Source organism: Opisthorchis viverrini (assembly GCF_000715545.1).
Source record: "Opisthorchis viverrini unplaced genomic scaffold opera_v5_307, whole genome shotgun sequence".
Taxonomy (NCBI): domain Eukaryota; kingdom Metazoa; phylum Platyhelminthes; class Trematoda; order Opisthorchiida; family Opisthorchiidae; genus Opisthorchis; species Opisthorchis viverrini.
This window is the reverse complement of record NW_008751958.1, coordinates 408,312-429,766: the sequence shown is the minus strand read 5'-3', so window position 1 is coordinate 429,766 and position 21,455 is coordinate 408,312. Positions and strand designations below refer to the sequence as shown.

The 21,455-nt window shown below is 41.6% G+C and overlaps 1 protein-coding gene across 1 annotated transcript; it reads right to left on the bottom strand.

Moving 5' to 3' along the window:
* Positions 1–2,789: 2,789 nt before the first annotated feature.
* T265_09738 (hypothetical protein) lies at positions 2,790–21,452 on the bottom strand (the record flags this gene model as incomplete). Its single annotated transcript, XM_009175903.1, has 8 exons — positions 2,790–3,030; positions 6,854–6,918; positions 8,801–8,924; positions 9,442–9,591; positions 12,426–12,605; positions 15,841–16,003; positions 20,405–20,562; positions 21,268–21,452. The coding sequence occupies 8 exons, from the start codon at positions 21,450–21,452 to the stop codon at positions 2,790–2,792; spliced, it is 1,266 nt and encodes a 421-aa protein (XP_009174167.1).
* Between the last annotated feature and the right edge of the window lie 3 nt (positions 21,453–21,455).

Below are 21,455 nucleotides of genomic sequence, written 5' to 3'. Positions count from 1 at the left end.
TGGTTTTGCGGTACTGTTCCTTGCACTATAATTCCGAGACATTGAAGAAGCCTGTCTGAAGTATGTAGAATAACTTTCAATTTATTCCATTCTTATTTCAGCGTTGGAGTTCCAACCAGCGCTTATTGCATGGGTATCTACCTTGGGCTTGTCGCTCATGAATATCAAGTAAATGCAAAACTTATTGACTGTATTCCACGCTTTGTTACATTTATTTAAGAGAGAGTTTACAGGGGTACCAGAAACTTACTGCTAACAACCAAGCAGATTTGATAGCAAGTTGTGGATTATTAGCAAATGAATGCATTTTTTCATCATGTTGGCAGTCGTCTCCTGTTGCTAAAAAAATAATTTGTTGATGGTCTGACTGAAACATAAATTATATATTCAATTAAGCTTGCACAGCTAGATTTCATGAAATTGGAAATAGGTCAGATATCTGGGGAAAATAAAGTAAGACTGGTTTTGGTTTGTAGGTACTTCCTTTTGTTGAAATCAGTTTTTGAATATTTAACGAAGATCTAAAACACAAGCTGATGCGATCAAACTATGTGAAGCTTATTCAGTGTCATAACGAATGCGGTCAATAGTTCATCAAGTTTCAAGGCACATTTAGGTAGCTTCAAAATATGCTTCAAAACATGACCTGAACAAGAATGGATCATTCGTCGCCAGTTTTAAACAACGTTTTCTCCGGTTAAGTCACATACAGTCTCAGTCTACAGGATTGCATCCACGTCGTTTGTCTGCTGGATACAGGAAATCAAACCCCCTTATCCATGGAGATTCTACGTGTCTGATTACTTCTTGAGCACAATGCAAGCTCTTGAATAATTCGGCAGCAAAGGATACGCGCATCCAATTGTACTGCGGCAAATAGCCCACATTGCTCTGCTGGACACGTCGGTAGTGCTTGAAATTTCGGTACGCCCACCTACAGAGTACTGCCGAAGTGAAGCTGAGCTTCTCCAGGTTGCAACGTGAATTTTGTGTGACCTAAATAAGGGAATTCTCACAGCTTTTATTGCACCTAAGCAAATCAGTCATCTCAGCTTGTTTAACATTTCTATTCGGTGAAACGTAAGAACAAAAAGCACCATTGGATGGCATTTGCATTGTTTCTTAATCAGAGACAATCAGTAACTGAAGGCAAGGCACTGGACGAAGTTAGAAAAGAATGGGAGAGAAAGCGATACTTCTCAAGTGCAACAATTTCAGAACTAGTAAGCAAATGGAATAAATACGAAAAATTATAAGTATTGTAAGATCGGTAATCGTCGACTTCCAAAACGGACAAAAAACTCTTTGAGCTTCTGCAGTTTCAGGCCGAGTCGGTTCCATTCCGGAACCATTCTCCTTCTTACGTGTTTTACTATCTGAGGGTAGCTACCAGAAACCCATAGACCGGGATGTTAGGTTTGCTTAGTATCACATAGTGTTCACAAATGAATTGGTGACATCCTTGTGGGGTTACTGCATACCAGAACTTGCAATATGGTATTGCTCAGTGCACTGTTAGTCGGGGAAACCACTAGGGGTCAATATGTATTTGGGACCGAGACCTAACGAGGCAATTGACTTGGTTAACGAACACCAGTGTGTGACATTCACGTCGTTTTCGGCAATTTTGAGCACGAACTTGGTGTCTGCTCAGTGTAGTGTACCACCTTCTCAGGAAAACTTATAATAATAATAAGAGGTAAATCGCAGTAAAACACGTGAAATGTTTCAACCCTGTTGTAAGATTAACAGTTAAAAGCAGTCAGATCGAAGCAGAACATATAGAAAAGGCACGGATCGGTAATGATATGTATGATAATGCTTTAAAAATATCAAAATACCACAGCGACTTTTTTCATTTTATTCAGGAAAACTCCCACAATTCGTGGTGGGACGGCAGGACGCTACACCTGTCTAGGTGTCATGGTTTCCACCGGCTTCGATGATATTTATCTCCTACACAACCGAAATGATCGTTCTACCATTTTCACACGGTGGTCTACAACACAGTGTTACTCAGCTTTTTGTACACTGCAGTTTATTCACTTTTTTGTCATCTGCTCGTTACAATTTATTTTCAGCTACCGTGAAATTTGCGATTGGTATGGGCGATCCGGTTCATCGAATCTATCCATCACGACTGTGTGATTTTGCTTTCGGAGTGATCCGTTGTGCGGGCGTGTTTTGATAGTGCGAAGTATGGGATGATGGAAAGATTGTGATGCATTTGTATGACAGTACGGTTCCTGTTCATTCGTTTTGTGTTCATTCTCACTTCGGATATGACTTAAGCCTTAGAAGCGAAATTTTATACGTGGGTCTCCAAACTTAGTGTTACATAACGTTGTCTGGGAGATTTCCGTGTGCGCATGGTCGAGTGTACATTGATTTTATCGCCGTAGCAAGGACGCGATAATCATCTGAAAATTGGTCCTTAAAACAGACAATTTTTTGGCAACATAGCAGAATGTCTGACTGGTTCAATGAAGGTTGCTGGTAGTTTAATACGACGGGGATTCATAAGAATATGTAAATTAAACATAGTAATAATAAAAACAACCTGACGATGGTCGCCATTTGTTCAAATTGTTGTGGATCTTAGAAGTCACACACGGCGCAAGGGAAGTGTGCTTCTCAAATCCACGAGGAATGATTTTATTCGCCACAAATCAAGGAAATCTCCATAAGTGGTTACGTATGCTTCAGGTGTACGCTATGTTGTTCTTCACCGATGCAGTAAGAACTACAGCAAAAATATGTGAAACAACTACATAGTACTGACATGTAAGCTAAAACTGGATTGTCTCACCTGAAGAAGACTTCTTTGATTCAGTAGTAACCACAGACGTCCTTGACGGCCGGTGTTCTATCACACGTAGTACCACATTAGGGCAAAAGCCAATTTCGCTTCTGGAGTTTCGCACCTTACACCAGTCTGTCGAAGTATTTAAAAGTTCCAAATACTCTCCAACTACTACGGATAGCTCGCGTTCGTTCTTGGCTCGGAAATTAGCAATTACTTTGGCCATACTAAAAAAGAAATACTTGAAAATTAATGATGTCTCCGGAGACAGAAATTAGTTGTGCCGGTGGAATCGAAACACTTTATTGCGATGTCATAACAAGCAAATCGACCAATTCAGTTTGATTTATATAGTCATACCCGTAAAACGTTTTCTTCGCCTCCGTCTATCCGAGAGTGGTAGCTACTTAAGAAGATCGCCACAATACTTTTCTGCTTGACTGTCCAGCATCTATGAGTGTGGAATCACGGTGAGAAATTTCAAATTGCTCCGCCTTGGCAACACAACTTCTTGCATATTATCGCCACCGATCGAGACTTACCTTACTTCCGAGTGCCTGTCCAAGTGAGTAGTTTTCTCCGATCCAGACTAATATTAGTTACATGGACGAACAAATATCCAAAATAAATAGGTAAGAATTCTCATAATTTGCGGCATAATCAGACTAGCTATTTGGTGGCAAAGGAACCAGCTTATTAAAACTTATTCGTTTGCCCACAAGCATCTGAAAATGTGGCTTAATCTCGCCTTAACTGACAGTTTGCATGGGTGACATAGCTAGACAATTTGGAAATGTCACCACAGTTGATCTGAGCCAACAGAAGAAAAAACATGAAGCAACACTCAGTGTTACGTTACCACTATTCCGAATAAGGTCAACCACTGAGGCGCTGCAGAGCGCAATTTCCACTTGCTAAAACGTATCGTCTTTCGAGGTCAATAAAAGTCTCGCTTCCAGATAAGGGCAATATTGGACAACGAGTGACCATGCCAATCCCAATGGAATTATTTCACCCCAACAGATTATGCAACCTGCCCACGTTGTACTGATTATTCCACTCTGGATAAGAAAACCGCTTGTGGGATATATAGGATTCATATTCGTATCATCCAAGTTTAGACAGTTGTCCTCCCATCCTGGCGTCACTGTTCTGATGAGTTCACACCAAAGAGCACTGGACTCGAGTCTTGCTCTTTTTAGAGCACATTAGCAGTGCATACAGTTGCCCGTGTCAAGATTTGAACTCCGTACATCTGACATGGAGGTGGGTGATACCACTATTTTCTCATCTGTTAGGAGTCGTCAGCATAGTTTCCCCAGGACAGTAGGACGACCTTTCGGATTAGAGTGCTGTAGAATGAAGTAATGCGCTTTCATAAAGGAGACTACTCACAAGGTTGCTGAAAACTCTTCGACAGCCCACGACCGGTTTCGGCCTTCTTGGGGCTCATCAGATAGGCGTAGTCCCCGAGTCTCCATCAATCCTATGTTCTACCTGAAGCCAAATTAAACTTTTTTCGAGAAATACACTCATTTTCAAATCGATTTGATTTTCACGAGAGACTCAACTGAATCTCTTGTTTATGATACGTGTGGTTCTTTGGTAGGTGGTAACACTGAAGTGGTCACTGATAACAATATCATCGTAAAAAGTAAATGACCCGCACGTTTTGTTAATAAGCCATTTAGTTAGAAACAAGGGACACTTTTTGCATACTCAAATACACTCGTGGGCACTTCGATCCCAAGAAATAATTCTGTGGTGTTTGTGGAAGCTATTTTAATGAATTACGACACTATCTGAGTTGAAATCATATCAACCGAAGGTTTTATCCAAGATAACAGTAATCACTACAGGGGGTCGAATTTGTCAAGGGTGGTGAAACTTGAAGATGATTTAGTGCAGAGGATTGAATAGATAAGTCCCTGTTTCAGGCCACATTAGATGAACTTCGTTCTCCTTGAACGCTTCCGTTACATTTTGGGAGGGTTAGCAAAGAGTTTTGGATGCCTCCACGGATCCCGTAGCAACAACTCTAAACCTACGAAGGACACGTTTATTTCATGGTGAAATTCTGTTGAGCTAAACAAGGTGCCAGTAGAAGTTTTGCATTTTTTTCGCTTTGGATCAAAGCTACCGCGGATATAGGACGCATTTCCTTCATAATCATCCGACGACAACGTTATCCATCTTTTAAGAGCCGAATTAGTTCACAAAGACAGGTTCCGGCTAGTACAGAAAATTGACAAGTGTCCTAGCCTCTTCTGTCAGGATACAACGATATCCATACGAGCGTCCAGCTAAACTCAAAGTATTCTGAGGGGAGTGCGGGCAGTCCTCATAATCTTCAATTGAGATTTTACCCTGCAGGTGAAGCCAATCTGTGCTAGGAAGCCGACTGTGCGCAGTTCAGGAGTTTCCAACCCGAGGTCTTCCTTAACAGTTTGAGGTCGAGTGGCAGATCAGTGTGGGAATTTATTGCATGTAACCAAAAGGAAGTGGATTTTTATAGAGGGTTATAGAGAATTGATTTGCTAACCTCATCAGAAACGGTTCCAGATTACCAAAAGTTCTTCTGGATCAGACCAATCAGACCAATGCCAGGCATATCTTATCGAAAATAACTGTCAACACATATGAAATGGTTATCTAATACCTATCCACGATTATCTACTCTTTTGGTTGGCATCACGTGAAGCACTGCCACATCATTTGTGTAATTTCACAAGCAAAACTGAGCGGCAACACTTTGGCAAAGCGGAATGATGGCGATGTGATGAACCAATCCATGCCTATTTTACCCTTGGTGTTTTACTCTACTGGAGGTAAAAATCATTTCAGTTCTGATCATTCACTGTCCATTTTTAATGAACATGTTGGTATGAAACACAGCCCATCTTTTTGACGCTTCCTTACGTGAACTTGCTGCTAATATTGATTTCCGGTTTGTCCTGTTTTGATTGGATTGCAGGGCATTTTTATTATTTCTTCCCTGTATTGGTGACTTTCCCTATTGAGCTCTTGGATACATCAATGGTAGTGAAGGAAAATTCTGTAATTTTCAATTGACGTTTCGTCTTCTGAGTGGAGCCAACCTATGCTGAAACGCCTTGAGAGGGGAGCAGCAACACTGCGCATCTTACGAGACCTCAGGGAGCCCCAAACCTGAAGCCCCCGGGTTGGCCATTCTGCCACAACCGTTTGGTCACAGGCCACTGACCAGTAGTGTAAGTAATTTGCACGTAGACAGGATACAGAGTTTCATTCATCGAATTCACACAACTAAACAACACGTTGACTGACCCGTGAATATATATATATATATATATATATATATAATAAAGTCAAGCTTCTTTCTATGTCACATGTAATATTGTGCACTAAGCAAAGCACTGATTCTTTTTTCTTCTTCTTCTTTTCAGACAGTTGTAGACTACTTAGATTGGTACTCACAATCCTAATGTCGATGGTTCTAATAGTCGTTAGCTAGTAAACTGCTTGCAGGTTGAGTTGAATATTCCACGGGGACAATATGATAGACTGAGACGATCCTATAATTGTGTCGTAGATTTTCGGTTGTCGATCGCGTGCACATCTTATTTCCTCCGGGAATTACTTTTAAGTGCACGCAAGTTTTTTCTGTAAGGGAATGGCCGGCAGTTATATAAAATGCTGCTACCGTGCTTGCCACTTTCGGAGATCGCAGTGGGTGGAATCGAGTCCAACAAAACTAACACAAATCAAGTAATACAATTGCCGTAGATCCTATATTCTCAGAATGTAACATCCTGTGAACAGATCTGAGTAGTATACTATCGAGCTGGACCGATAATTTGCCCATTTATCCATCCACCTGAGGGTCAATCTTAAGTTAAGGTGGAGTTCCACGTTCGGTTTTGCATGGAAAATGTCTTTTTTGGTTGAAAAACAGGCAAGACATTATCTTGCACCCCTAGGGTGATGAAATATGCACATATGCCTATAGGATATTGTACGGAATCACGATGGATCTCAGTGATAAGGTCAAAAATTCAATGTTGCACTTACTGGGCCTTCTGAACCATAAGTTGTCGCGCAAACGTATTCAGCGGCGCAGCTCGAACATATCTATGCTGCAGTCAGAGCAAATAAGAGAAAATAAAACAGGCTTTGACGAATTGATATGTTATGGTACATTCATTTGAAATTTGAGCAACTATTCACTTTAATTTAGTGGTAAGTCACAAGTCACCCCCGGGACATCACATTTGTAGAAACAACGCAAGCAGTTTTTCACAGATGGATACCTACATGGCTCTGGAAGTAATTCGTCGAGAGCCAACAACCGTACCTTATACGGACTCACTTTACTTGGCAGATAGTTGTATTCCTTTATGTCGGTGTACTAGCCAGACACGATAGATACATAAAATAAAAGTTCGATTTTGTTCAGAAGACCGAGCTATGACATATCCTTATCATTTGTGAATAGATTATCACACTGTGTTGCATGGGCATCGGAGAACCTGGAATGGTAACCAAAAAACTGTGGACCCATTGTAGTCACTTTTCAAAAAGTGTAATCCCGCAAGATCACAATAAGGGGTAACCAAGGCTGGCGTGTTCAGTTGGATCACTGTAAAACGCCAATAAGTTGTGTCTCACCCAAGAGGCAACAGAAGTAAGAAATCATTTTTTGGGAAGTCCACGGTAAACGATTTCACTGTATTTCTATGGGAACGCCCACCTCATAAGTGAAGACGCTGGAGAGAGAGAACATATAATTTCGTTCATTGATGAACGTTCCAACCTCTAAAATTAAACCCATTCGGTTAAGCGTACGTAACTTTAAAATGACTAGCAACGGATTGCCCATACATGTACCCAATAGAACTGAGTCTATGTACTTACTACAGCGTTGGTCCTATTTTGCACGGTGAGGACAAACAAAATCGGATAGATCATTTTTACCATGTAACCCTAACAAGATAAATTTTTCAAAAATCCTCGGTTTACGTTATGGTATAATTACGATGAAAAATTCAGGATGGCTCGCTCACACGTGTGCCTCTACCCGCATCGAGACGAAACAGGTGAACTCGGAGAATCAAAATGTACTAGCGACAAACGTTCAGAAAGATTCAACGTCCTGCATAGGTGCATAGGCTTGAGCATTCCACAGAAAGGAACGAATGATCTCTTTCTCGGTTTCCACACACAACGATCAAAGCGTGATTTCTACCAGTTTACGAACGCATCAAACTGTCACACCCTTCGGTTCAGTGTCTCATACGTCTGAACTTGTTGGATTAGTAGTTGCACTGGGTTCGCCGGCTTTCCGGGTGGACAAACCAACAGTTTTTCCTTAGTTTAGGGCAAAGTAGTTCAGATTCTATTCCCTGTATGCACGTTGGAATGCATGTCCAACTGTTGCAGTGCAATGGTGTTATCATCACACTGTGATCTCGACCGTCGTGAGACTTTTCTGTGTGACCGTGTGTTCATGGGCCTACCTCCATAACTTGTCGACTTCAGTACCAAGTTACTTTTTCTCAGAATAAATGTGAATAGTGTATCGGCAATCTAGTGGATTATATTGGTAGCTCAAGTCTGCTGCTTGTTTTTGGTCTGTTTGTTGAGCTTGGCAGTTGAATTGCGCATGTTTCGTCACGAATCGAGGTGACATCGTCACTGGGCACTGATCCAAGTACGGCGAGAATTTTGGAAACATTTGGTGAGGTCTGTAACAGATACTTGCTGTTCGGGTGCATGGATACCTAACCAAGCGAAGAGAGTCTCTTCAATTCCCATCAACCTACACGGTGAATTCACTTCAGTTTTGGTATCCATGGGATCCTTGAAGTCACTAAATCTTGAGGGGCATTCTTCGTCCTGGTTACTGGGTGTTCGCAAGCAACATTGTGCAAAACCATCCAAAAAAACTAAAGTTAGGTGAACATATGTACGCTATTAACAGTGGTGAGCATACGCTATGACAACACACATTTGTCTCACCTGGGGGTCCATCTGCACTCCTTTCTCGTTGAAGCGGAATAGTGTGGGTTCATAGTCGTCTATGACAACTTGGAAGTTGTGTCTGAACTGCGGCACGTAAACAATGTTATTGTCGGATTCTTCTCTGTAAAACGACAAAGGAATGACAGTCAGTGTAATAAGAATATCCGGTACATTATTGCGAATCATACTATATGTTGATTTGCATATTCTCGGAAAAAATTCTACTGGAATTCAGATGTGATTGGCTCTATCAACAGGGTGATTTTATATAATGTGTTTCAGCGAGCGAATTGGCTGAATGCCTCCATATAAAGTGAGGACGATTTGGAACCAACCGGTCGGTCGATCCAGCTACACCGCGTAGAAGCCGTGAACGACTGCTACAATCGGATTATGTTATAGTAGGCTTAGTTAGGTATTTTGATAATCGACATCACCTAGGTTCGTGGTGTGTGAGACAATATGGAGCCAAGTGAGTTTTGGAAAGATTAAGGAATGAAATTGCTGAGATAACATAGATTAGGGATACGAATCAGACTCCGTTTTTTATTTGCTCCGTTGAAGTATGCATAGAACGGCTTGCGCCAGAATTAAGTCGGCAGACGTCAAATATTTTGTTATATTCGCGTTCATATCACTCTTGCTTGAACAGTCGTCCTCCTATCCGAGCGTAAATATTCTGTTGAGTCCATATCAAACGAAGGAAGCATTGGGCCGGAGTTTTGCCCTTACTAGGGCTCATTAGTGTTGCATAGCTTTGGCTGTATCGGGGATTGAATTCCGGATATCTGACATCACACCGCTCAAGCATGAACACGTTCGTTCGGACGTGAAAATTCAAATGCCTCCATGGTGCGCTGGTGGCTCAATGGAAACACGCTAATGTCAAAGTTCGAGTTTAAACCACGGCATGGCGAATGTTTCTGATAAGTTCTAATAAAACAAAACTCAAGTTCGTTTATTTTCGAATCACCAGACCGACTTTATCAGGACAGGAGGATGTGTTCAACCGACAGTGAGGTGAGTATGAAGTCTGCAACTTCCCAAAACACCAACAACTACGATTTATATATCTTATCCTTGGTGAGAAGACGTGTATCTGAGATTGTGAATTTCTCAGTCTTTCTTATCAGTTCCAGCTTTATTGAATGAATGCTGGAAGCCACTTGATGCACCAGTTCCCGCGCGAATGGATAGTAGACGCAGATTATTGTGCGATGTGTAACATTCAACTCATTCCAGTTTGAGCAGCCCTCCCGACCTGGTTCATTTATTCTGGTGAGCCCACAACAACGATGGAAAGCAGTGTAGTCAATCTCATAGGCGGCTTTGGAACTCCGGACATCTGATGAGTGAGCAAACCTGTTACTATTGTTCTATGGACAGTCACTGGAGATACCTGAATTGTCACACCTAAATAGGTGATGGTGTTCACGTTGAAGTGACGTGGCTCATTTCTCTGATGCCTCGAATAACGGCTAGTTTTCCCAGGCGGTGTCAATCATTTGCGCCGACTGTCAGAACCTATAGGTCAGATGCCGTCACGCAGGCTTGAAACGTGATGGACGATTTTTGAATGCCTAAAGGTGGCAGCAAGATTTGTCAAGTCAACAGCACATCCCTTTCTTCTGAACAGATCTCTCCTCAGATGGGTTCTCTCTTATTGGAACTCGCCAGTATTGCAGCATGTGCTAGTGGAACTTTGGTAACAGGCGCGCTTTGAGTATCAGATGTCCAGGCATCGAAAAGCTTCAAGGCCAAAAAGATGACTCGCTAGTTAAATTCAATGAAGGCGAAACGATAGTAATGTGAAGGTGAATCATACGGCTAGGTATTTTTAAAGTGTTGGAGAGATGCACTATTGTGGTTGGCAGTGAAAATGAAAAGTTTCATAGTTGTATAACAAATCCGATCTCGGGAAGAATGAACACTTGCTAACCAGATGGTTGATAGGTCAGTCGGATTCTCTGTCACGTATCTTGCTTCAAACTGCTCACAACTCAAATCGTGGCTTTCTCTGCTATCCTGCATTGTATCATTTATCTCACTATTGTGACGCAGCAGTCTTGTACGTTTCAAAAACAGGCAGTTGGCGTTAGCCATTCAACAGGATGTGAGACGACAAGATAGCAGCATTTATTCCAGACTGCTTATCACTACAATCTATGTAAAGAAAAAGTAACTGAATAACAACCGGTTGGGTTGCAGCTGGAAGAACAGTGGTGAACACACGTGAATAGTCCCTAGTCTCAAAACATCGCCAGTAAGTTGTGGCCCTTATTCCTATGCAAATTATCACCAGCCATCCAGATGTGAATTTTATTGCGCGCATGAAGTAAAAATTTGGGAAAATTATGTTGACTGTTTCAACGAAATGAGTGCTTCTACAGTGGTGCTTCCTCCGAGGACGTCGTGAGATATCCGTCACCTACGCTTTCACGAACATGCAACTTCCTAGGACATTCACCAAATGATTTTCAGCTGCTCACCCTGTTACTTGATTATTCAAGTGAGCTTTCTTTGGAAATTCAATACTGTCTCTTCACTATAAAATCGGGGACACCAAACAAGTCTGGTCGCACTATATGAGCGGAAAATTCAACCCTCAGGAGGTGTACACAGCCATCAAGTTGCACGAGAATGCCTTGTGCACTTCAACCGGTCACTATGAATTGTCGCAAACTGCTCTAGCTCTAACGAAAAGTTTCTTCAGCTTACTTCTTAATCGGAGTCTACCTGCTGCAACCCTGTCCAGTGAATGAGTGCTCATAATAACTGCTTAGTAAGGTTATGTTAGAGAACTAAGAGTAGGCGTGATTAAGGTAACTAAAATTTGCTGATCTTGATGAAACACCAGAGAACAACTGTCCAGAAGTTAATTGCAAAACAGATGACATGGAAAATGAGTCTTCTTTGAAGTTCGCGGATAATTCGCTTTCTCGGAATGACACAGACCTAGTATTGTGGACAGCAAAACATGCTTCGTACAGAGGACAAACGCTACTCTTTAAGGATTGCAGATATCTGCTGTTCACAGGTTTCTTTTTAATCCACAAAACTGTTTTCATTCAGTTAATCAGCAAAACAGACCGTCCAACTTCTAATTCAGAAGTACAAAACGTCTCGAATGGGGTCTCGCCGAACGCTTAAAACGTACAACTTTTACCACAATTCAACGTCAGAGTCTTTAAAAAACTAAACAGGGATTTTTTAACTAAAATAAAGTTTGCTTAGCTTAGGATGTTTCAATTTATCTTAAGCAATGAAGTTTTTTATCAGGTATGTTCAAGTGAGTTGTGTTTATTCGTGATAATTCAGTGTTAATTTGTTCAAAAGGGTCATAATTGGCCTCCAAGGACTGCCATAAGAAAGAGCCCCGGGTGTGCTAATATACAGCTTGTTCACCAAATCGATAAAGCCCATTCTTCGAACCTTTCACACATTATGAATAGACAAGAATGTCCTTTGGGTTGTTTAATCTAAAAATATACCCTTAGGTGAAAAAAAGAATACCATAAATGTGTGGTTTGGTTGAGTATATTCTCAACACCAAAGTAGTTTGCATGAAATGAGTGCAATATGTCAGTTACCAGTCTATCAGGGGAAAAAAATCAGACTAAACTTCACAGCTTGCCTCGGTGTGTTCCAAGCTGGTCCAAGCTCTTTCAACATTGAGAGGTGCTCATCACTCAAGTTTTCGTGTAGGAATGTCAAGGTTTCTCTTGGAAACCAAGGTCGGATTGCTTCACGCGCAACAGCAACTTGCCCAGTCTTTGGATCACGACAGAGCATCAGTGCTTCCCTAAAATCCAGAACAAAAAAGTGTGAAAAAATATCCAGAACTAAAACAAAATCTGTGCTCTGGCAAGACACTGGTCGAAAACCGGTGAAAATAGAATATCAGCAAACAGAGGTATCTTGCCATGGAGCATTTTTGTAACAAAAAAAGCAACTACATGTAAACGATTGTTTCATGGGCTTTCGTTGAAGAGGAAGGTAGCCATCCTTCGAAGCACCTAACAAGGCAGAAAGTCCAGTGTAAGCCACAAAATGTAACAACAATTTTTGCATTCACACATTCGAATGTTAGGCAAAACGTTGATTAACATGATCTGTTAGTTACACGTTGGTTGTTCAGTTACAAACCTTGGGCTTCCCTTGAATTGTATTGCTCCAGTGAGTTGAGTGGGTTCAAAGGCTGAGTATGATGCGTTGACTGGATTTTCAAGCTACTGATTTTACGACTCTAGAACTTCGATAAGCCCTAGGTTTGCAGGATTATTTTATTGGACTTCACCAGGTACATTGTATGGTCGTTGACCGGAATCGTAAACGGATCCAGTATTTTTGGACTCAAATCATTAGTCTCAGGAAGGCTGATTTATCCGTTTGGTTGTGAAGTGCAAGCAGGAAAATTAATTTGTGCCAACTGGATTCATCTCATCATGTCCATAACACTGTTTCAATAAGCTTTTCCAATATTTCATCTTCATTTTCTCGTGAACTGAGTTACAGATGAATGAAAAAACTTCATCGATGAAGATGAATTATTCATGATGAAAGAGCTTGTTTTATAATGATGTCCGGTCGTTCCCTTTTAGTGATAGCCTTTTTTGTTATTGTTCTATAAAACTGGAGAAACTTTCACCAAAACGGCTCTACGATGATCGCCAGCGTTTCGTAACTGTTATGTCTTGATGTACGGTAGTGCAACTCTGTGTCGGTCCCTTGGCTTGCTGCTCCGCCCACTATGGTATAGCAAAAGGCACGGTAGGCTCTACCCACCCGTTCTGGAGACAAGACAATCATTACAACTCTCTCTCTCTCTATATATATATATAGGGTAGTCACAGAGTGTTCCACATGGTCGTGCCAGAATGTCCGTGAGGGGGCGAGAACCGTCGAGTCAAGGTGCTTGACTCGGATTGGCTGGCATTCTGACCAATCAGGGCATGCCTACGTCTGGCCCGTGTCCTGCACGTGACACATGCGTCCAAATGATGTGATGTTCGGTTATTAGGGACGGCTGGCCCCCGAGCAGTAACACAAAACCAGATACTTATAAAGAAAACAGATGTAGACGTAGAATTACCACATTCGTTAACTACGTTACTAAATTTGCATGCAAACACAGACACAGATGTATCTGCTGCACGGCGTCCAATCGATCAGTTCGATCATACAGTGCGAAATCGAGGCTACAGCGATCCTGTGAATAATTCGAAGATGATACCTAGGTTCTGGGATTCCACTTCAACCACTAATTATTCAAATGCGTACAAATGGACATAGCTGGAACATTTCAGCTGAGTGCCTACTCCAGTGTGTTACGATTAACTACCGAAGAGCCAAACTTTTGATTCTACAGGACAAAGGTGAGTGCACCTCACATGATGGTAGCACCAGGGGTCCATGCCTGGCGAGAAGCCCAGGCAGGCTGGCCTGTGGTAGTTGTCTGTGGGAAACGAGAGAATGGAACCAGTTTAACAGTGATTTTTACGTCTTTGATCTATCAGGTACAAATTTTCCTCTAGATATGATGTGAGGTGCTCCTCAACCAAGTAGTCAGTCGACTTTGTCGGAGCGACATAGACTGATCTTCAGTTCATCTAAATATTTTTTGGCGCATTGTTTATGAAATGCGACAAGGTATGGTGGCTACACACAGAGTTTATCTCAAATAGTTGATGTCAACGTTTAGAAACATTCTCCTTTTCATATAAGGAGATCATACTTCCCCTACGGATCACCTAACTGCATGTTATCAAATAAACCAAAAGTTGAATGCAATCACCAGTTCATGATACTCTGTGAAATATTTTCTTCTCAGAGTACGTGGTCAATAGCTACTCCAGCGTAATGAAAAAAGACACCTAGCTGATGATAGTCTTGGTTTTAATTGGAAGACTGTATCAGAATTGGGTTGACTTATAGTGATTTTTTTATGGGAGAGGATTTCTAGTGGAGTGTCACTGAAATAGGTATTTCAAGATAACATATGAGCGCTCTCTTCAGATGAAGGTTTCAACCGTTATTGCTTCAAATTTGCTACGCTCTCCGTCTTCCTCATCTCTAAATTTATCGTCTGAGCCTGTGCATGATCAGAGAAATTTTAAAAACTGAGCTGCAAATCCTTGAGCTAAATCTTGAGCTAAATTTACTACGGGGTACAAGTATTCTAGTAAAAACAATTTATCCATCTGAAAAAGACTCAAAGTCTCGTGAAGCTTTTACAAAGTGGATAACTGAGCATACACCAACAAAACTGTTCATTAATTTCTAACCAGACACTTGTTTGGGAGAAAGTAGTAATGAGTAAAATTCAGTTAGTTCATTGTAATTAATGGTTTACTTTAAGCTGGTCACAAGGAAAGCAGTACCAGCTTATGTTACAGATATGAAGGTATGGAACAATGTGATTCGGGGATTGTTGTTTTGGTTTTACTGGACCTGGTGGTTTGGTTTCAAAGGACTCCTCGTCAGTCGAGGAAACTGTATTGGTGCAGAAATGTTTACAATCCAATTTCGAAGTCCGGTGAATAAACCAATAATCGGCGGCGTACTCGACGCACTCATATTCCGCATCATGGCCGTTGAGACCTCTCCGGGTAGGGACTTCAATCATCTGTAAATGTGCGCTTCTGCAACAGGACACCTCCCCACGAAACTCGTTTCTATACCAGACAGTTTCACAACCTGACGAAATGGGACTATAACACGTTTGGTGTGATTTCAAAATCTTTTCTTAGAGCCGTTTTAGCTGTGACTTAGTGAATAGTTTTGCAGTCTAAACAGATTAGCCTCCTATTTTTTACCAGTGGTTTCAATTTTTCTCTATTCAGTTACCGAAATCAATCCAGTTTGATTATCGCGTGTAAACATTGATACCATATCCCTGTTTGAACTTTGTGACTTTCCGTTATACAAGTAGTAACTATTCCCATCTGGAAATGGCATCCGGTTTCCATTCTTTCGCAAAAAATACAACAACTGTGATAAGTTAGAAAAACCGAGAATCTCCAATACAAGTAAATTACTTCAGAAGAACGAAGAGCTGCCGCACAAGTTGAGGAGAATTTGGTTCTTTCACGTAGTTTAACAGTCTTGAGAGGATGATCGTTGAGAGCTTGACTTTCTGATAGAAGTCCACAATTGTTGCGCGGAACTTGGGATCCATTTGTTTGTCGTGACCATCTGACTCTGCGAAGGCAAGTAAGACATAGTGGCTGCTAGACTGGTACGATTCAACGAGGGTTATATAAAGATATTTTGGAAAATACACTTTTTCAATTGATAAATACAACATCTGTAAGGTGCCAAAAAACGTATCATTTTTAAAGCCCCACACATTTAACTAATCTGTTTTTGGGTGACAAATATTCCAGATGAACGTGTAAGTAGTCACCTATCATACACCTATGTGAGAGGTGGGGCAGTGTCTCTCCCTGTGTACTGGACACGCACGTCATATTTCCAGGTACCAGGATTTTCCTGATAGAAGCCGAGTTCTGGAAAGGCAGCTAGAAAAAAACATTAAAACCAACACACTGCGTTGATGAATAGATCGATGATGTATAGATGGTGACGGAAGATACCTGGGGAAATCGTGACAGAACAATATTTGTCTCCTTGTTCGGTCCTCTTGGCTGCTACATAACAAACGTCTATGATATTTGTCAGACACCATTTGCAGCAGTTACAGGGAATTCACAGACAAGCTACAAAAACGGAGGAGGGGGATACACATTGGTCAGCAGAAATCTGACGTCAATGTGAATACACGTGACAATATTCCACGTGATCACTGAAATTAAATTTGGCTGATTCCGTTCTACGAACTTATCCTACAAGAACGTCAGTGTTGGTTCCACAAACGAAAGACTGTTTATGAATGCGTCCTTGAATATCATACAAAGTTTGCACGGATATATCATATATGACTATGTGATACGGTAGCCAACAAGACAAGTCAACAAAAAGCATTCATTGAAACCTATCCCCATTGAAACTGATAAGACTCTATAGTGAAGTTGTATTCACCGAGTACGATTAGGCTTCTGGTTTCAAACATTTCGTTTCACTCATGTGATCGGTAATCTGATCCCCAAAGAGAACGAAATATTCGAAAATTTGGCCACTGCTTTTTGAGGGAGATTTTGCCAATTTATCGTCGACACTGAGCAGTTAATTTGGTAAGAAATCATACTGCTAATATTGAAATGAAAAATTGACGCATTAGCAGTATTGCGGTAAGTTTTCTCATCAAAAATATAACAGGATGTGGTACTGAGAGTCTCTTGATGGGTGCCCAATTTAGCACCAAAATGATGAAGCTCCCATTCTGCAACGTTCCTCTGTTTCTGTGCGCCACATCGGCTGAAACGCCGTATTGTGAGTTTCAGACGCGGCAGTAGATCAAAGACAGAAATACTTGGAAATACTGTAAACGTCGAATACTGATGCGGCCGAGACATCACATTCTCCTGTTGAGTGTGGACGAAAAAGTCGCAAGGTGCTTTTACCGACTATATACGATCGCTTTTTCATCCTTATCAAGTCACTTTCGAGTTATCCAAGAGTTAACCAAGTTAAACCAGAGCACTAGAATATCAAATGTGAAGTAGCTATTCATCAGAGGCCAGAAGGTACTGGATAACACTCAACTTTTCCTGTGTTCGGTGCCCGTATGCTGTATTTTGTGAGAGCATGTAATTTCCTCGAATGTTTTGGAACTGAAAAGCAACCGCTCATTTCGGCTCTATCGTGGCAATCCTCATGTAGCTGAGCATCCAAAACGACCGCTTCCAACCAGCTTGCAAAGTTGGGGTGGTGCAAGGGTAAACTAAGCTCATTTAACTTGGTGTTTGTGAGATAACTTAGAGTTCGGACTTTCGGACTTCATATAACTCTGCGAATTTTTCTCTTTTATGCGTAGCAGCACACGAATGATTGTAGCGCTGACAAGTCTATTTTTACCAGCGATGGTTGCATTTGGGAGGACCAAAGCAAACGCCGGCAAGGTATCCTTGAGTCGGGCTGAAACTTGGGTGAACTGACGGTCCACCGGCGAGAATCAATAATGAACAGTAACAGTTCACTGGTGATTTGTAGGTCACAATGACTAGGCCAGTGGACAGGTGCCAACAGGCCTTTTAATGCTTTCTGCCCACTAACGGTTATCAGTACTCCAACAGGTTCAAGAACATGCATATAACTTTGGCTTCACTTACGACCTAGAGCTTAGAACCCAGGTTATTGGTGACCCGTTTGTTGTTTAATTACAGGCCAAGTGAGCGCCGGTGGGTGGAATAAACGAGGAAATTAAGACGCATAACGTGACTCACAGGGGTAGTACAGGGACGAAACTAGCGGCTACGTGTGCAAGACGGACAAGCCACGAGCCAGGTCACCAAAAACGTGTATTTTACCAGGAGTCGAAGGCTCTCACACGAATGGCGCCTTGTTCCCTGTAGATGTTTTGAATATTTTGATACGAGAGTCAAGGGATTTGATAGTGCCGAGAACATTTGGTCAACTGTATAACGTACCATTTTAATTAGGCATTTCCGAGGACTTTTTAAATATCACTTTCTTTTGGAGTGACAATAGAGGAACCGGAGGGGACGTTAGATGCATCGCCGTACGTAGTCCTTACCAGGCGTAAAACAATATATATATCACTCTCTACAATAGTGTATTACGCCAAGGTTTGGCTGCATTTAGTTATCCCTGCAATTTTATATGCAAGGTTGTTTCCGTTGGTCTGCTTTTATTCTTTCTAACCTGCCTGAGAAGGACGTCTGTCCACTCATACGTTAAGTGAAAATCCATTCCTCCGGTGAGTCACGTTTCCATTTCCACACCTACGAAAAATGTACTTCTCTAACTTTTCTATAGAGGAGAATGTCGGTAGCTCAGATAGCGTAGATGGTCGTTGGCTTGTTCGCTGAGCTGGACAATTTGGCTGCAAACGTTTCATCACCAATCGAGGTGACATCATCAGTGCGTAGTTGTGCGTAGCGGTGGGTTAGTGGTTGTGCCTAGCCAACAAGTTCTTCTTCTCTAACTTTTTACCGTTCCACTCATGAATAGCGACACCTCTCCTGTCATCAGTAACATTTTCAGACCTTACTAGGAATGTCTTCAATCACTGCTTGACCGCAGTCACCTGCACAAAAAATATTGATTCCTTTTCTAAGTAGCCACCTTGCTAACCATGGGGACCATTAATCTATTTTGCGCTTCAAATTTTGTGTATTTTAGGCACTGTTTGACAAGAACATACAGATTCAATGTCATTCGGACGGGACTTGCAGAAATATGTGAGCATCTGTCTGTTTATAGCATGTAGCTTCAATCCTCACCAAGGATGTGACTGCTTTGGTCTGAATGTCTAATGGTGTAGTCTCGGTGGCAGCAATGAGTGTGTCTCCCTTCACTCTGGTCAATATACTGCACTGGTTTACTAATCAGTGTCCACAGAAAAGAGTATTTCGTACTTGGCGACATGGTCCCACCACTAAAGCAGAAAGTCAGCTAAGTACAGGCAACAGGTCATCTTCAGGGGGTAATGACTTACCCCAAGAACGGCGAATTAAGGGAGACTCTTCAGAAATCCCAAGATTTGTCCAGCCCCCCACTCTTTACTGAAAATCGTCATAATGGTGCGACTCTGACCTTGCAATGCTTGACAACGTTGTCAAGTTACCACGTCGGCCAAGGCACTGGTGACACACACACCAGGTGTATTTGCTATGCTTGACACTAGGATCCTTTTGCCAGAACAGCATGAAGTACCATAATCAACTTCGCCTTCAATAAAGGCACTGCAAGTAAGTGTTGTAAGAAGTGTGAGCTTGGTGTGTTTTGAAATCCGAAGGGAGGGTTCGTTTTGACGTATCGGAAGTCAGAATCTTCATTTCAAATGGATGTAGTCCGGCTACTCGTATAAAATAGATATGTTAGAATAACCCCACTGTGATAGGAGCTTTACCGTTGTCTCTTCAATGGAAGTTGATCCCCTGGCAAATAGGCTCAATTACCAATTTCGTGTGAAGTGACGTTACACATGTAGGCAGCCGACAGCCAGCAAATGTGGTTGCTCTACAAAACGACTGCATATGTAATTGCAGATTGCCAAATCTGCCCCGTGTGAGCTTTGGAGTGACTATCGGTTATCTCAGGTAGTTCGCAAAACGTGCAAATAAAATGAGGACAGAAAACCGTAGGATCGTGAAGGAATAGCCAGTAACCGCACTCAATTGAAATCGTATTGTGCGGATGAATATGTCGTTCTTCCAAGTCCCTCATAGTATTCCTGTATAATTTTGAGCACTATTACCGTATTGCCTAAGTTTTGCACAAAAAATGCCACAATGATATGCGAAGCCTGAGAAACCAATGACGCCCGCTTGTTGTGATGACAGTGATACCAGTAAGACGCAAGTAAAATATCGCTAGTAATCGTACTAATGATACCAATAGTACAGAATAATAAAACGTCGATTGAAATCTACAACCATGATTATCAAAATATTGTTTAACCTTGTTTAATCATCTCTTAACAGGTTTAATTTGACGGCACATTTGTAGAGGACATACTTGTTTTGCCTAATGTGTGCGGGAAAGATTTCGATGAACTACCAGTTTTTGCCATAAGTGCTGAAGAACGACGAACCATTTTCAAAGGCCTGTCTCGCATTTCTTGAAGCGCCGATTCTATATCATCGAACAAGTGATTGAGTAATCGCACCTCAGCTCTGAGGAAATCAGTATCTGGAATGCATTAGTGAAAAGTCACATAGGTTACACATGAGAAACTGGTAAAAGGTGCAGAATGATCATCTATCCTGGGTGGGCTAGTTGTAAGCTTGACCGCACGCTCAATCCAAATTCACTGAATTATTCGTTCAGAGGTGATACGCGTTTGAATGAAATCATCCAACCACGCTGCAACAAAATATTAGCACTTTTTTAGTAGTAAAATCACAGGTTTGATTTAGTGGGTATACTGAGGCCAATAAATATCTATATGCGGCAGTGGTTGTCAAAAACAACAGTGGCAGCATTGTGTTAGGTGTTTCGAATCTGCGAAGGTGTGCGAATAGGGAATTCGCTTAGCACAGCAAAACAAAATGTGGCTGTCACATACCTTTACGGCTAAGTCGAGGGCTAACAGAACGGTATTGAATTGAAAGTCCTTGATTTCATTTGAAAACGCTGTTCTTATGCAATGATAAGTTCATCTAGATTTTAGAGAGTATGATGTATTCGGCCAAGTGAGCAGAACGTGCAGCGCAGTGCGCTTTATTCACAAACGATTACACAAACGCACCAGTGGAAAAGCACCTGCCATTCCTCAGGGCACAACCTCCTTCAAAAATGTGAATGCATTTCGGACAATAAACTATTGAAGAGCCCAGTAACAAGTGGCACCATGTATATGCCGAACTGCTCAAGGGTACAAGATTGCTTGCGAGTTATCAGTAAGCAAAATATAGCGTTGTGCCATGTTAACCAGATGCCGAGACCACTCTACTCTTAAAACGGAACTTATGTTTTCTATATGGGAAAATCTCGGTATCTCAGGTAGCGTAGACGGTCGTTGGCTTGTTCGCTGAACTGGGTAATTTGATTGCAAACGTTTCATCAC